At 38.1% G+C, this 16,393-nt stretch overlaps 1 protein-coding gene across 1 annotated transcript in view; it reads left to right on the forward strand.

Moving 5' to 3' along the window:
• The window catches only part of optc (opticin), a 25,410-nt gene extending 9,947 nt beyond the window's left edge, over positions 1–15,463 (forward strand). Inside the window, exons 3-7 of the mRNA XM_062045113.1 lie at positions 4,437–4,590; positions 7,665–7,823; positions 7,910–8,112; positions 13,249–13,344; positions 15,238–15,463. Coding sequence (XP_061901097.1) covers positions 4,437–4,590; positions 7,665–7,823; positions 7,910–8,112; positions 13,249–13,344; positions 15,238–15,405 — 780 coding nt within the window. The 3' untranslated portion in view covers positions 15,406–15,463. The remainder of the gene's footprint in view (positions 1–4,436; positions 4,591–7,664; positions 7,824–7,909; positions 8,113–13,248; positions 13,345–15,237) is intronic.
• Positions 15,464–16,393: the final 930 nt, after the last annotated feature.

The raw sequence follows: 16,393 nt of genomic DNA on the forward strand, positions 1-16,393 counted from the left end.
AGTAGAGCAATTATATACAAAAAAAGAGGAGGGAGAAAAGAGACAAAAGAGAGTCTGGAATTTATGGATGACCGATTTAAACTCAAACAGGCTGTTCCTCAGACAGTTCAAACTTTACGAGACCATGGTGGCAGACGTCCACACGGTATGTCACTCTCTAATAGCAAAGGCAAAAAAGGCTGTCTGTTTTTCAATGTGGGCACAGCGTGAAGTGCACAAGCACGGCTTCTTGCAACCAACATTAGACGCATCAGGTCATGTAGTTGCTAAAAGATCCTGTTAAGATCCTTTCAAAAATTCCCCAATGCTTAAAACGGAGAATGTGACCACTTTAAGGCCTTTACTGCAGCCCCCAAAAACTGTAAGGCATTCTCTCGATGAGCTTCAAGCACACCTGTGAGGTGAAAACCATTTCAGGTGACTTACCTCTTGAAGCTCATCGAGAGAATGCCAAGAGTGTGCAAAGCAGTAATCAGAGCAAACGATGGCTATTAAGTACATAACTCCACATGTGTTCATTCATAGTTTTGATGCCTTCAGTGACAATCTACAATGTAAATAATCATGAAAATTAAAAAAAAACGCATTGAATGAGAAGGTGTGTCCAAACTTTTGGCCTGTACTGTATAAAAAAACCCAGCACAAATTGTTTTATTTATTTTTGTTTTGTAGGTTAAAGTGTTTTATATATTCTGCTCTGTCAGGTTCAAACACTGATGACATCTATTAATCAGACAAGAAGCAAGGAATCATGCAGAGACAGAGTTCAATTTAGCTCATGAGGAGAACGCATGGAGCTGCACACTTAGTCACAGTCTCGCCCTACGCTTTAAGGTTCTTCGTTGAGGTCGTTGAAGTCCTTGGCTGTTAGCGGGCTAAAACAAAGATAACATCTGTGGCTGAGGCCACCCCTCAGACAAGAAGTTTTGTCCTTGTATAGATTAGAAAAGTCTAACTTGAGCACAATAGCTAATAACTAAAGAAATGGACTTTAAGCATACTAAAGTTAGTGTGATAATATATACATAATTATTATTTCCTGAGTTAATGTTGCTGATCAATTTAAATGTATTCATTATTTATTAAGTTTATTTAATTTTATTTTTCAGCATCAAATGATTCAAGTTGGTAAAAAATGTTCATAGCTTAAATAGGAATTTATTTATTTTCTTAATTTCAGGAAAATGTATTAACTTTAAATATGTTATTTTCCAGACTAGAAAACAATGTTAATGTTATTCAAATCAAATCAAATCAAATCAACTTTATTTATAAAGCATATTTAAAATTTACCACAGGGTTAGCCAAAGTGCTGTACAATGGGCAGGTTAAAAGATAATACGAGTACCGAGCAAACACAACACAACACCAACAGAACACGATAAAAAATAAATAAATAAAATAAAATAAATAAAACATAAAAACAGGTTCACAGCAGGTGTATTATGGGACGCCATTGCAGGATGGATATCACTCAGTGTTAAAAGCCATGGAAAAAAAAGTATGTTTTTAAGAGAGATTTAAAAACAGGAAGAGGGGAGGCTTGTCTAACACTCAGAGGTAGGTCGTTCCAGAGCTTGGGAGCAGCATCGGCGAAAGCTCTGTCACCTCTAAGCTTCAGCCTTGTGTCAGGGACCGTTAGTAGCAGCTGATCGGCTGATCTTAGGGATCGGGTGGGGCAGTAAGGCTGAAGGAGGTCGGAGAGATATGTTGGCGAGGGGTTGTTTAGACATTACATATTCTCTGTTGTAAGTTGATCTATATTTTAAATCAAGTTTTTTTATTTGTTTTGTTTATAGGGATACGATGTTATGCAGAGGTGTACGTATAACAACTTTTTGTACAAAACCCATAACCAGTAAAGTTGGCACATTGTGTAAATGGTAAATAAAAACAGAATACAATGATTTGCAAATCCCTTTTAACTTATATTTTAACTTACATTACATATTCTCTGTTGTAAGTTGATCTATATTTTAAATCAAGTTTTTTTATTTGTTTTGTTTATAGGGATACGATGTTATGCAGAGGTGTACGTATAACAACTTTTTGTACAAAACCCATAACCAGTAAAGTTGGCACATTGTGTAAATGGTAAATAAAAACAGAATACAATGATTTGCAAATCCCTACTACTAAAGCCACTACTACCGACCACGCAGTCTGATAGTTTATATATCAATGATGAAATCTTAACATTGCCACACATGCCAATACGGCCGGGTTAACTTATAAAGTGACATTTTAAAATTCCCGGGAAATATCCGGCTGAAACATCGCGGTATGATGACGTATGCGCGTGACGAAGTCCGAGTAACGGAAGTTATGGTACCCCGTAGAATCCTATACAAAAAGCTCTGTTTTCATTTCATAATTCCACAGTATTCTGGACATCTTTTGCTATTTTTTTAATGAACAATGAAGGCTGCAAAGAAGACAGTTGTAGGTGGGATCAGTGTATTAGCAGCGGACTACAGCAACACAACCAGGAGGACTTTGTTGGAGCGCTAGCCGCGCTAGCCGCGCTAGCCGCGCTAGCCGTGCTAGCCGCGCTAGCCGTGCTAGCCGCGCTAGCCGCGCTAGCCGCCGACTTCACCTTGACTTCCTACGTCTCCGAGCCGCCAAACGCATCGGGTGAAGTCCTTCGTCCTTCTGCCGATCGCTGGAACGCAGGTGAGCACGGGGGTTGATGAGCAAATGAGGGCTGGCTGGCGTAGGTGGAGAGCTAATGTTTTTAGCATAGCTCTGTGCAGTCCGGTTGCTAAGTTAGCTTCAATGGCGTCGTTAGCACAGCATTGTTAACCTTCGCCAGCCTGGAAAGCATTAACCGTGTATTTACATGTCCACGGTTTAATAGTATTGTTGATTTTCTATCTATACTTCCAGTCAGAGGTTTATTTCTTTTGTTTCTATATGCAGTTAAAGCAAGATGCTATCACGTTACCTCGTAGCTAAAGCATTTCGCCAATGTATTGTCGTGGAGATAAAAGGCACTGAATGTCCATTTCGCGTTCTCGACTCTCATTTTCAAGAGGATATAGTATCCGAGGTGGTTTAAAATACAAATCTGTGATCTACAATAGAAAAAGGAGAGTGTGGAATCCAATGAGCCAGCTTGTACCTAAGTTACGGTCAGAGCGAAAAAAGATACGTCCATCGCTGCCTCTCAAGTCATTCACTGTAATGTTCCTCATCTACGAATCTTTCATCCTCGCTCAAATTAATGGGGTAATCATCACTTTCTCGGTCCGAATCTTTCTCGCTCCATTGTAAACAATGGGGAATTGTGAGGAATACTAGCTCCTGTGACGTCACGCTACTTCCGGTACAGGCAAGGCTTTTTTTTTTATCAGCGAGCAAAAGTTGCGAACTTTATCGTCGATTTTCTCTACTAAATCCTTTCAGCAAAAATATGGCAATATCGCGAAATGATCAAGTATGACACATAGAATGGATCTGCTATTCCCGTTAAAAATAAAAAAAAATCATTTCAGTAGGCCTTTAACGTTCGAACTGGAAAATGTTGTTATTTTTTGCAAATATTAGCTCATTTGGAATGTGATGCCTGCAACATGTTTAAAAAAAGCTGGCACAAGTGGCAAAAAGACTAAGAAAGTTGAGGAATGCTCATCAAACACTTATTTGGAACATCCCACAGGTGAACAGGCTAATTGGGAACAGGTGGGTGCCATGAAATGCTCAGTCATTCACAAACAAGGATGGGGTGAGGGTCACCACTTTGTCAACAAAATCATGAGCAAAATGTCGAACAGTTTAAGAACAACCTTTCTCAACGAGCTATTGCAAAGAATTTAGGGATTTCACCATCTACGCTCCGTAATATCATCAAAAGGTTCCGAGAATCTTTGCAGTCTAATCAATGGAATATAGGTTGAAAAGGATTTGCAAATCATTGTATTCTGTTTTTATTTACGAATTACACAATGTGCCAACTTCGATGGTTTTGGGTTTTGTATGGAGGAATGTAGTTAATCATATACTGGCACCCAATGTTGCTAAAAAGTATTGATTGGGAATCATTCTGAATCGAGAATTGTTTCTAAATCGAATCCTTACCTCCAAGAATCAAATCAAATCGTGTGATGCCTAAAGATTCCCCCGAAAAAAATAGGTCAGCGTTTTTCATACATGCAACTGTTTGTCTGTTTTGAGTAATTTCACTTGACAAACTTTTTCTAACATTCTCACAAAATAATACAAGAATGTATGGTTCCTGCTGATATCATATCGGATCAATATCGTTATCGGCCAATACTGGAAGTGAAATAGTTACGGTACACCCTTATTTTGAGAGACTGCATTTATGTCAATGTGTTAATGGTAACCTAACCTAACCACTCTACGAACTAACCATATATACCAGCTAATATGAAGGTTCATTAACACTTTCTTGTTTTATTATACGGGATTGACAGATTGAAGTGGGCACGGTAGCAGCAAATATTCACCATCCAGACAGCCAAACCAAAGTTGAACACCACCAGGAAAAGGTGGTGACAATAAAGGAACCTCTGCCTCCAACGCTGGACTTCAGAGGATCTGGTTTATTTGGACCTCAGACTGGATTGGGTTGGTCAATTCAATGACTTTTTCCGCATCAATTAAAATGATGTACACAGCAGGCATGTGATTTCAACTTAATGAAAAAGACTGAAAATAAGCCAGGGTTCTGGGGCTCCAAATGCAAAAATCATAAAGAGTTCAAACAATGTTTATTCTATTAGCTAACCTCCTTTATCTGAATAACCATTTGTGTTTTATAGCATGCAATAACAAATATCTTGCAGTCATGTTGTTTATGTTTCCCTTCCTGGTTCGATGACCCGCCCTATCTTGCCTCTGATTGGCCTGTCCGTAATGTTTTGCCCTAATCTCAACCAATCGTGACTCATCTTTGTAAACCAACCAACCAATCATGGATTGTCTTATACGTAAACCAACCAATCATCATTGATGTTTCCCGTATGTTTTGTCCCTTGCCCGTGGAGTTGCTTCGCTACGTAGCTTCGATTTTTAAATTACTAATTTTTAACGAAAAACCGTAGTTTTTTCCACTGGATTATCAAAAACCGTACTCATTACGGAAAAAAAACATAGTTGTTGACAGAATTGGCAAAGAGAAGGATCAAGATTTTAACACGCATTGCTGGTCGGAAAAAACGAAGAAAAACGGAAAATAATTTTTACAGAGTTAAAAAAGACCGATTTCCGACTGTAGACGGAAAAATCACATGCCTCACACAGTGAATAAAACCTTACATACCTCTGTTAAACTTGATTTTCGTCCCACTTTAAATCTTAGCTTGTAGTGTTCTTATGGTCACATAGTGTGTAGACTTTAGTATCTAGTATATATTCCCTCTTCTCTTCTCCGACTCTCTCGTCATCATTTGGGACGTCTGTTGTGATTTCCCTTCCTGGTTCGATGACCCGCCCTATTTTGCCTCTGATTGGCCTGTCCCTAATGGTTTGCCCTAATCTCAACCAATCGTGAATCATCATAGTAAACCAACCAACCAATCATGGATTGTGTTATACGTTAACCAACCAATCTTATACGTTAACCAACCAACCGCTACGTAGCTTCGATTTTTAAGTTAATGATTTTTAATAGAAAACCGTAGTTTTTACCACTGCATTATCAAAAACCGTAGTTGTTGGCCGGTATGGCAAAGAGACGTATCAAGATTTTAACACGCATTGTGGGTCGGAAAAAACAAAGAAAATGGAAAAAAAAATTTACAGCGATAAAAAAGACCGATTTCCGACTATAGACGGAAAAATCAATGTCTGACACAATGAATAAAACCTTACATTTTTCTGTTAAACTATCGATTTTTTTTTTTTCAATTTTCCGTCCCATTTTAAATCTTAGCTTGTAGTGTTCTTATGGTCACATAGTGTGTAGACTTTAGTATCTAGTATCTATTCCCTCTTCTCTTCTCCGACTCTCTCGTCATCATTTGGGACGTCTGTTGTGATTTCCCTTCCTGGTTCGATGACCCGCCCTATTTTGCCTCTGATTGGCCTGTCCCTAATGGTTTGCCCTAATCTCAACCAATTGTGAATCATCATAGTAAACCAACCAACCAATCATGGATTGTGTTATACGTTAACCAACCAATCTTATACGTTAACCAACCAATCGCTACGTAGCTTCGATTTTTAAGTTAATGATTTTTAATAGAAAACCGTAGTTTTTACCACTGCATTATCAAAAACCGTAGTTGTTGGCCGGTATGGCAAAGAGACGTATCAAGATTTTAATTGTGGGTCAGAAAAAACAAAGAAAATAGAAAAAAAAATTTACAGCGAAAAAAAAAGACCTATTTCCGACTATAGACGGAAAAATCAATGTCTGACACAATGAATAAAACCTTACATTTTTCTGTTAAACTATCGATTTTTTTTTTTCAATTTTCCGTCCCATTTGAAATCTTAGCTTGTAGTGTTCTTATGGTCACATAGTGTGTAGACTTTGGTGTCTAGTATCTATTCCCTCTTCTCTTCTCCGACTCTCTCGTCATCATTTGGGATGTCTGTTGTGATTTCCCTTCCTGGTTCGATGACCCGCCCTATCTTGCCTCTGATTGGCCTGTCCATAATGTTTTGCCCTAATCTCAACCAATCGTGACTCATCATAGTAAACCAACCAACCAATCATGGATTGTGTTATACGTTAACCAACCAATCTTATACGTTAACCAACCAATCGCTACGTAGCTTCGATTTTTAAGTTAATGATTTTTACTAGAAAACCGTAGTTTTTACCACTGCATTATCAAAAACCGTAGTTGTTGGCCGGTATGGCAAAGAGACGTATCTAGATTTTAATTGTGGGTCGGAAAAAACAAAGAAAATGGAAAAAAAAATTTACAGCGATAAAAAAGACCGATTTCCGACTATAGACGGAAAAATCAATGTCTGACACAATGAATAAAACCTTACATTTTTCTGTTAAACTATCGATTTTTTTTTTTCAATTTTCCGTCCCATTTTAAATCTTAGCTTGTAGTGTTCTTATGGTCACATAGTGTGTAGACTTTGGTGTCTAGTATCTATTCCCTCTTCTCTTCTCCGACTCTCTCGTCATCATTTGGGATGTCTGTTGTGATTTCCCTTCCTGGTTCGATGACCCGCCCTATCTTGCCTCTGATTGGCCTGTCCATAATGTTTTGCCCTAATCTCAACCAATCGTGACTCATCATAGTAAACCAACCAACCAATCATGGATTGTGTTATACGTTAACCAACTAATCGCTATGTAGCTTCCATTTTTAAGTTAATGATTTTTAATAGAAAACCGTAGTTTTTACCACTGCATTATCAAAAACCGTAGTTGTTGGCCAGTATGGCAAAGAGACGTATCAAGATTGTAACACGCATTGTGGGTCGGAAAAAAAGAAGAAAAACGGAAAATAATTTTTACAGAGATAAAAAAGACGGATTTCAGACTATCACATGCCTGACACAGTGAATGAAACCCTACATACCTCTGTTTTTTTCACATTTTGGTCCCATTCTAAATCTTAGCTTGTAGTGTTCTTATGGTCACATAGTGTGTAGACTTTAGTATCTACTGGAGTTCACCTGTTGCCTTGTTTTGTTCTAATGTGGTAAATCCATCTTGGTACTATATGTAGGTATGCCCACCTGCCTTCTGTGCGTGTGTATCAGTGGAAGTGTGTATTGTGACGACATCGGCCTGGAACAGATACCCCCCATGCCCAAGGAGACCACTCACTTTTATGGACGCTTCAACAAGATCCGACACGTCAAAAACACCGACTTCACGAGCCTCAGTGAGAAATCAGTTTGGGAAACCAATCAACTTTGAGCATTTCTCTTTTTCGGAAACTCACTTTTGACCTTTGTGTCGTTTTTAAAGGCAAGCTCCAATCTATTGATCTCACCGGGAACCAGATTTCCGAAATGGATGAGGACGTGTTTCGCTCGCTAAAGCATCTCCAGTATTTGCTGTTAGCTGACAACAACCTGCAGGTCTTGCCAGAACTGCCAGCGACCATGAAGCGCATTGATCTACGAAACAACAGGCTGATCAGCCGAGGACTCCACTCAGAGACATTCAAGGTAGAAACATTATAAGTGTTGAATAGGAATTTCATACCCATGCAAAATAGAGATGTCCGATAATATCGGTCTGCCAAAATGCTTTAAAAAGTAACATCGGAATTTATAGGTATCGGTTTCAAAAAGTAAAATGTATGACTTTTTAAAACGCCGCTGTGTACACGGACGTAGGGAGAAGTACAGAGCGCCAATAAACCTTAAAGACACTGCTTTTGCGTGCCGGCCCAGTCACATAATATCTACGGCTTTTCACACACAAGTGAATGCAAATCATACTTGGTCAACAGCCATATAGGTCACACTGAGGATAGACGTATAAACAACTTTAACACTGTTACAAATATGCGCCACACTGTGAACCCACACCAAACAAGAATGACAAACACATTTCGGGAGAACATCCGCACCGTAACACAACATAGAACACAACAGAACAAATACCCAGAACCCCTTGCAGCACTAACTCTTCCAGAATCGGTAATTAAGAGTTGGACAATATCGGATATGGGCAAAAAAAGCCATTATCGGACATCTCTAATGCAAAAGACAAGTTTTTGGTCCTTAAATAGTTTTTAACATTTTCACAATGGTCTGTGACAACTCAAATTTTGAGCATCCTCTTTAATCTGGAAAATACCATATTTTTCGAACTACACTGCAAAAAGTCAATGTTCAAAACAAGAAAGAAAAGACAAAAATTAGGGGTATTTTATTTGAACTAAACAAAAATATCTGCCAATCGAACAAGAACATTCGGCTTGTCAAGACTTTCCAAAACAAGTAAAATTAACTAACATCAATGAACCCAAAAATACCTTAAAATAAGTATATTCTCACTAATAACAAGTGCACTTTTTTGGTAGAAAAACAAATGAGACCTTTTTGCTCAATATGTTGAAAAATATTCTTAAATTAAGTAAATGCTAGTGCCATTATCTTGACATAATTATTATTCTGTTTGCTTGTTTTCTTATTGATGCTTTTATCTTTTTATTCTTTTCTGTATTGTGTAGTTATAATTATATGCTTTTACTTGTAATTGTATTGAATTGTGGACCCCAGGAAGACTAGTGGGTTGTTGGGGCAACCAGCTAATGGGGATCCTTAATAAAAATCAAAATCAAATCAAATAATGATATGCGCTCGGCATCATGATTTTTTTTTTCATGCTTAAAGTAAGAAATTATTACTTTAAAAAAGTAGTCTTATACTTGTGAGTGTTGATGACACAGCTTTGCAACACTTGATATTCTAGTTTCAAGCATGTTTTACTCAATATAAGTCATAAAATCTCAGCTACAAGCTGTAATATCTTACTGAGATCATTTAGGACCAAAACCCTTAAAACAAGTAAAACACTCTAACATAAAATCTGCTTAGTGAGAAGAATTATCTTATCAGACAGAAAATAAGCAAATATCACCCTTATTTGAGATATTTCATCTTACTTAGATTTCAGTTTTTGCAGTGTATAGAGCGCATCGGTATAGAAGCCGTACCCACTAAATTTCAGAATAAAATAAGTTTTCCATATATTAGCTGCACCGGACTATACATACTTTGTGAAATGAGTTATATACACATAAATACATTATTAAAATAATTTAATTGTTTCTAAACAATGTCTGTAATACGGCAGTAAAACGTCCAATCAAGCAAAACAGAAGTCATCGTCATGGACCCACTAGCAGCGGAAGCTAGCTTTCTAATCAGCTAAACGGACTCAATAACTGCACTGTGACGTTTTGGGGACTTTACAGAGGAATGTGTGATACTTTGTGAAAATAGTTATTTACACAGAAAAAAAATATGTAAATGCTTATTTACATGCCTAAGATGTTTCCAAACAGTGCCTGTAACAAAGTCTGATCAAACAAAAACAGAAGTCATTGTCACTAGCTATGGAAGCTAGCTCTTCAATCCGCTAAACAGACTCAGTAAGTCCACGGTCACTGTGGAAGTCGCTGTCTTGCGGCTCCACAGATATGCACGGTCAAAGTACACAAGCGTACAGATTTGACAACAACACAACCATCAAATATTATGTTTTCTTCCAGGACTTTCCAGTCCCTCCCCAACCTTCCTCCTTCCCCTGCACCCGGCCGCTCACTCTTAAAGACAACAGAATGATTAGATTAACACGTACCACCTGTGAAATTGAATCACCTGCCAGCTGTGTCTCGCCGTCAACACACGCCCGATGGCGCTCGTCCTCAGCACCACGGACAGCGGCGGTGGCTTTTACTCCTACAAACAGCGCTGGCTACACCTCCCCCCACAATCACATTTTGGTGAATTTACGAAACTGGTACAATACAAACAGAAGGCCATTAAAAGTTAATAGTACTAACACAGACACTCGTAAACGTGTTAGCATATTAGCTAATGCTAACGACGCTAGCTCGATTGCATTACGATAGCATGCACAAATATGTATGAAAACACTCCTACAGACGTCACACATTAGTCAGTTTGAATAGTTTTAGTTACATTTCAAAGCTTACGAAGAAGGACGTCGTGGCTCGGATGGTCCTGGTTCCTGGTTCAATCCCCAGCTTGCGCCATTCTAGTCACGTCTGTTGTATCCTGAGGGGGTCGTGTTTAGGGCCTTGCATGGCGGCTCCCGACATCAGTGTGTGAATGGGGGAATGTGGAAATAGCGTCAAAAGCGCTTTGAGTACCTTGAAGGTAGAAACGCGCTAAACAATCATAACCCATTTACCATTCATACGTTGCTTGGAGTGATGAATGAAAAATATGTGACATACCTTTTGAAATGTTCACGCAAACTGGCACAGTTATGCACAAATTGCTGCGAGCCAGGAGGCGACTGCGTTGCAGAGATTAAGAGAGACAATGCTAGGTCTGTGTGCGTGCCAACATATTTGGACAGTCAAAAATAAAACCATTCAGTCTATTTAGGAATGACTTGATCTAATTTCATAGCATCTGGTTGACTTAATGGGCTGATCTGATCAAAACAAAATAAATGGATTTGTTTTGCTCTCTGCCAGTGTTTTTTCAAATGGTGTTTGTTTTTTTATATAGAAGTTTTTTCATATAGGCGATATACAACGATTTATTTCCTATATCAGAGTTGTCAAACTCATTTTCATTGAGGGCCACATTGTAGTTATGGCTGCCCTCAGAGCAGGCCTGGCCCTAACCAATCTGGTGCCCTAGGCAAGATTTTAGGTGGCGCCCCCCCCCCCCCCCCCCCCACCCCCCACATCGGCAGTGAAGTGCATATACTCACAAGAAACTGAATAGCTTTGTCTTTGACCTTTTTTTTTTACTTAAAGAAAGCAAATTAACATATTATATGAGAATGTTATGTTATGATTATCTTTAACCGAATCACAGCAGTGCTCAAATTAAAAAACAGCATTCCCTCTCATGTGATAATGCTTAATTAACATTAATAATGTGCACTTTAACAACTAAGCTTACAACTATACCTAATATATAAAGGAGTGGAATAGTGACTAATACCTGCAGGGCAAACATTAGCTAACCAGAAGGCAATAACAATGTAAACAAAAAACACCTGCTTAAAAGATCTAATACAAATGTCCCTGACGTTACATTATTATTTTCCATAACAATTTAGCCCCCCTCCACAATATTAACCCGACGTTTAAACAGAACTAGCTATTTATTGATTAGCAATTGCCGAATCATGTAACATTAGCTTAATGCTAAAAGCCAGGTTACTATCACATTCTGTAACAGACAAATAATTTCATGTAGGCTAACGTTACGTACCTGCTACCTCTGTCTTTTTCTCGTTTCTCCTCCTCTTTATTTCTCTTTTTTCTTCCCTGGGCACCTGACAGTTTTGGCCGTTTTGACATCTTGTGTTGACTTTTTTATGTGGTGACGTCCAAAAAGAGTCATGATACGGGAAGGGAGGGGGCGCACCGTGCGGGGGAAGGGGGGGGGGGGGTAATGTTGTAACAAATAATATTTCTATTAAATAGGCTTTACTTTGCATTTTAATTAGCGTTGGATTTTTTTTTGTATTTAGAAATAATAGTACCAACTTTTTTTTTTTTTTTTTTCCTCCAACATTTGTGGCACTGGCGTGGCGCCCCCTGATGGACGGCGCCCTTAGCATTTGCCTATACGGCCTATGCCACGGGCCGGCCCTGCCTCAGAGGCCCGAATGATATATGAATTTCCCTATGCATTTGATTATTATATATATTTTTTACATACACTGTAAAAAAAAAATCTGTATTTTTTTTTTTTTAAATGCACAGTGTTTTCTGCAACATATTATGGTAAATGGAAAATTTTTACCATCGATTTTATTTTATTCTGGCAATTGAGCTGCCAATTTTTACCGTTAAAAAACTGTGATACTGTTTTACCATTAACTAGGGGTGTGGGAAAAATCGATTCGAATTCGAATCACGATTCTCACGTTGTGCGATTCTGAATCGATTCTCATTTTTAAAAAAATCGATTTTATTTTATAATTTTTTAAATTATTATTATTTTTTATTTTTTATTTTATTTTTTAAAAATTAATCAATCCAACAAAATAATACACAGCAATACCATAACAATGCAATCCAATTCCAAAACCAAACCCGACCCAGCAACACTCAGAACTGCAATAAACAGAGCAATTGAGAGGAGACAAACACGAAAAGTAGTGACACAAAAATGAATATTATCAACAACAGTATCAATATTAGTTACAATTTCAACATAGCAGTGATTAAAAATCCCTCATTGACATTATCATTAGACATTTATAAAAAAAAATAAAAAAATAATAGTGTCACAGTGGCTTACACTTGCATCGCATCTCATAAGCTTGACATCACACTGTGTCCAATATTTTCACAAAGATAAAATAAGTCATATTTTTGGTTCGTTTAATAGTTCAAACAAATTGACATTATTGCAATCAGTTGATAAAACGTTGTCCTTTACAATTATAAAAGCTTTTTACAAAAAGACCACAGATCATGACAAATACATACACATAATATGTTTTGTACAGAGCTTTCAAAATATTGAAAAAAAAAAAAAAAGTCGGATTAATCACAGTTTAAAAATGACCTAAAATTGATTAATCACCACCGGCACTAAGTCTCAAACATGCCCATTTCACTCTGTACACAGGATATGAGCCAGCTGCAGTTCCTGTATCTGTCCTATAATAACCTGGATTACATTCCTACGCCCCTGCCTTTGAGCCTCAGAGTGTTGCACCTGCAGGTAAGAGCCCGGACAGAAAAATATTTGTTTTTTAGCTACATGATATATTCACCTGAAATGTGTCTTCATGTAATGTTACCGGCATCGTTACCACACCCTTAAGATTATGTTATGGAATATAAGAATTATTTATTTGTTACATAGGTGGATGTTGTGTTATACTGTAGGTGACTAAGTATATCAATATTTATTATTAGGGTTATCAGGCTTTTTCTTATTACATTGTGATATTTTTGCTCTTTTTCTCTATTTTACGATTGTGTTTTTTTAGATAGATTTATTAATCTTTAAAAACACACAAGTCAATACATTTTAGCAGACACATTAGGTATGTTTGCACAAAGTATCAGTATCTGATTGGTGTCGCTGATATCCGCCTGAAATTTACTCAGTATCGTATCGGGGGGAAAAAAAACATAATCATTACTTGGAATCTTAGATGCTAGCACGTCATCTGCCGTAAATACAAACCCCAAAACCAGTGAAGTTGGCACGTTGTGTAAATGGTGAATAAAAACAAAATACAATGATTTACAAATCCTTTTCAACCTATATTCAATTGAATAGACTGCAAAAACAAGATACTTAACGTTCCGACTGGAAAACGTTGTTATTTTTTGCAAATATTAGCTCATTTGGAATTTGATGCCTGCAACGTGTTTCAAAAAAGCTGGCACAAGTGGCAAAAAAGACTGAGAAAGTACAGTAATGCTCATTAAACACTTATTTGGAACATCCCACAGGTGAACAGGCTAATTGGGAACAGGTGGGTGCCATGATTGGGTATAAAAGTAGATTCCATGAAATGCTCAGTCATTCACAAACAAGGATGGGGCGAGGGTCACCACTTTGTCAACAAATGCGTGAGCAAATTGTCCAACAGTTTAAGAACAACATTTCTCAACCAGCTATTGCAAGGAATTTAGGGATTTCAGCATCTACGTTCATCAAATGTCATCAAAAGATTCAGAGAATCTGGAGAAATCACTGCACGTAAGCAATGATATTACGGACCATCAAAAAGCGACATCAGTGTGTAAAGGATATCACCACATGGGCTCAGGAACACTTCAGAAAACCACTGTCAGTAACTACAGTTGGTCGCTACATCTGTAAATGCAAGTTAAAACTCTAATATGCAAAGCGAAAGCCATTTATCAACAACACCCAGAAATGCTGCCGGCTTCGCTGGGCCCGCGGGCTGTAGTTTGGACAACCCTGCTCTAAGCTTAACATAATTAATGTTAATCCACCTATTTGTTCTCTTTATGTCTAAATAAAAAGCGATAAGAGAACCAATAAGGAACCAAATCGTTAAGCAGAAGTAATCGGAACCGAAAAAATCCTATTAATTCCCATCCCTACCAATTTTTTAATAATAGGACTGTGGAAGACTTGCTTTTCCGGGTTCTTCATACCACCAATTACGGACATGACCGCCTCGTTCATCTTTCTGAACAATGATTTATTTTGCAATTAATGTTTTTTGCGTCCGTTTTCAGTCATTTCTGTCCGTCTCGCCCTCACTCTCGTTCGTGCTCGGGTTTTCTCTCCACCATCAACGACCCCTCTCCTTCCCGGCTGCTGCTCTCTAACAGAGCGACCGGTGATTAGATAAGCCAGCCCAGGTGTGCCATCTACGCACCTGTCGCTAATCTCGAAACCGGTCCCGACACACCCCGCTTCGCTGCAGGTCTGCTGGCCACGCCCCCCCCCCCCCCCTCCCACAAGGACCAACAATGAAAATATAATAATGAATGGGGATCAGTCCAGAGACAGATGGACATATCGCTATATAGTCCATCACAGGCCTGACACTTGTTGGTATATACGTATAGGCTGAAGAAAAACAAAACAAAAACTATTGTAACTTCTCTTTGGAACTGCAATCAGGGTAACAACATCCAGTCCCTGCATGAAGACACTTTCTGTGACAGCCACGACCGCAGCTTCATCCGCCGTAAACTGGAGGACATCCGCCTGGATGGCAATCCCTTGAACATCCATCAGTTTCCGCGGGCGTATGTCTGCCTGCCACGCCTGCCTGTCGGGGGTCAATGATACCGTAGTAAGTCATCAACGTTGCATAGATTATCTAAATCAGGGGTGTCCAAACTTTTTCCACATGGAAAAATTAAAGCATGCGGGGGCCATTTTGATATTTTTCATTCTCAAACCATAACAAAATATACGGATTTTGTTTGTTTTTTACCTTTAGGGCTCCCGGGGACCATAAAGGTTCTAAGTCATTACAATGTTAAAAACAAGTCAAATTATTATTTATTTATTTATTTAACACTTACAGTAAATCTCTACAGTATATCAACTTCAGGTTGATATAAAATTTAAAAAAACAAAAAGTTTTTAGGCCTTTTTTTGTCAAAGACACTTAGTTTTTTATAATAAAACTGAAATATGCAGTTTTTCCCCCACTGCCCAAAACATTCAGAAATCAATGTTTGATATGAAGTAATTAGAGCAGGGGTCCCAAACTACGTATCCGGCCCGCCAGCGTCCATAATCAGGCCCGCGAGAAGTCCCAATTATTTTTTTTTTCTTATCTACTTTGTAGCGCTTGCTACTCACGGTGTCTCCTAGCCGCTCAGGCAAATCATATTGTCTAAAAATGCATTTTCTCATTGATAACGTGACATCATCGCGCGCGCGGAAAGTGCGCTATATATATCTAATATATATATATAATATCCATCCATCCATTTTCTACCGCTTATTCCCTATCTCAGCTACAATCAGGCGGAAGGCGGGGGTACACCCTGGACAAGTCGCGACCTCATCGCAGGGCATATACATATAATATATATGTCTAATATATATATATATATATATATATATAATATATACTGTATATATATCTAATATATATATACGGTAGAAAATGGATGGATATATATATATACAGTATATATATATATATATAAATGTATGTGTGGAAAAAAAATCACAAGACTACTTCATCTCTACGGGCCCGTTTCATGAGGGGTTCCCTCAATCATCAGGAGATTTTGATTTGATGATTGAGGGAACCCCT

The sequence above is a fragment of the Entelurus aequoreus genome, linkage group LG01 (assembly GCF_033978785.1).
Source record: "Entelurus aequoreus isolate RoL-2023_Sb linkage group LG01, RoL_Eaeq_v1.1, whole genome shotgun sequence".
In the NCBI taxonomy this organism is placed as follows: Eukaryota; Metazoa; Chordata; class Actinopteri; order Syngnathiformes; family Syngnathidae; genus Entelurus; species Entelurus aequoreus.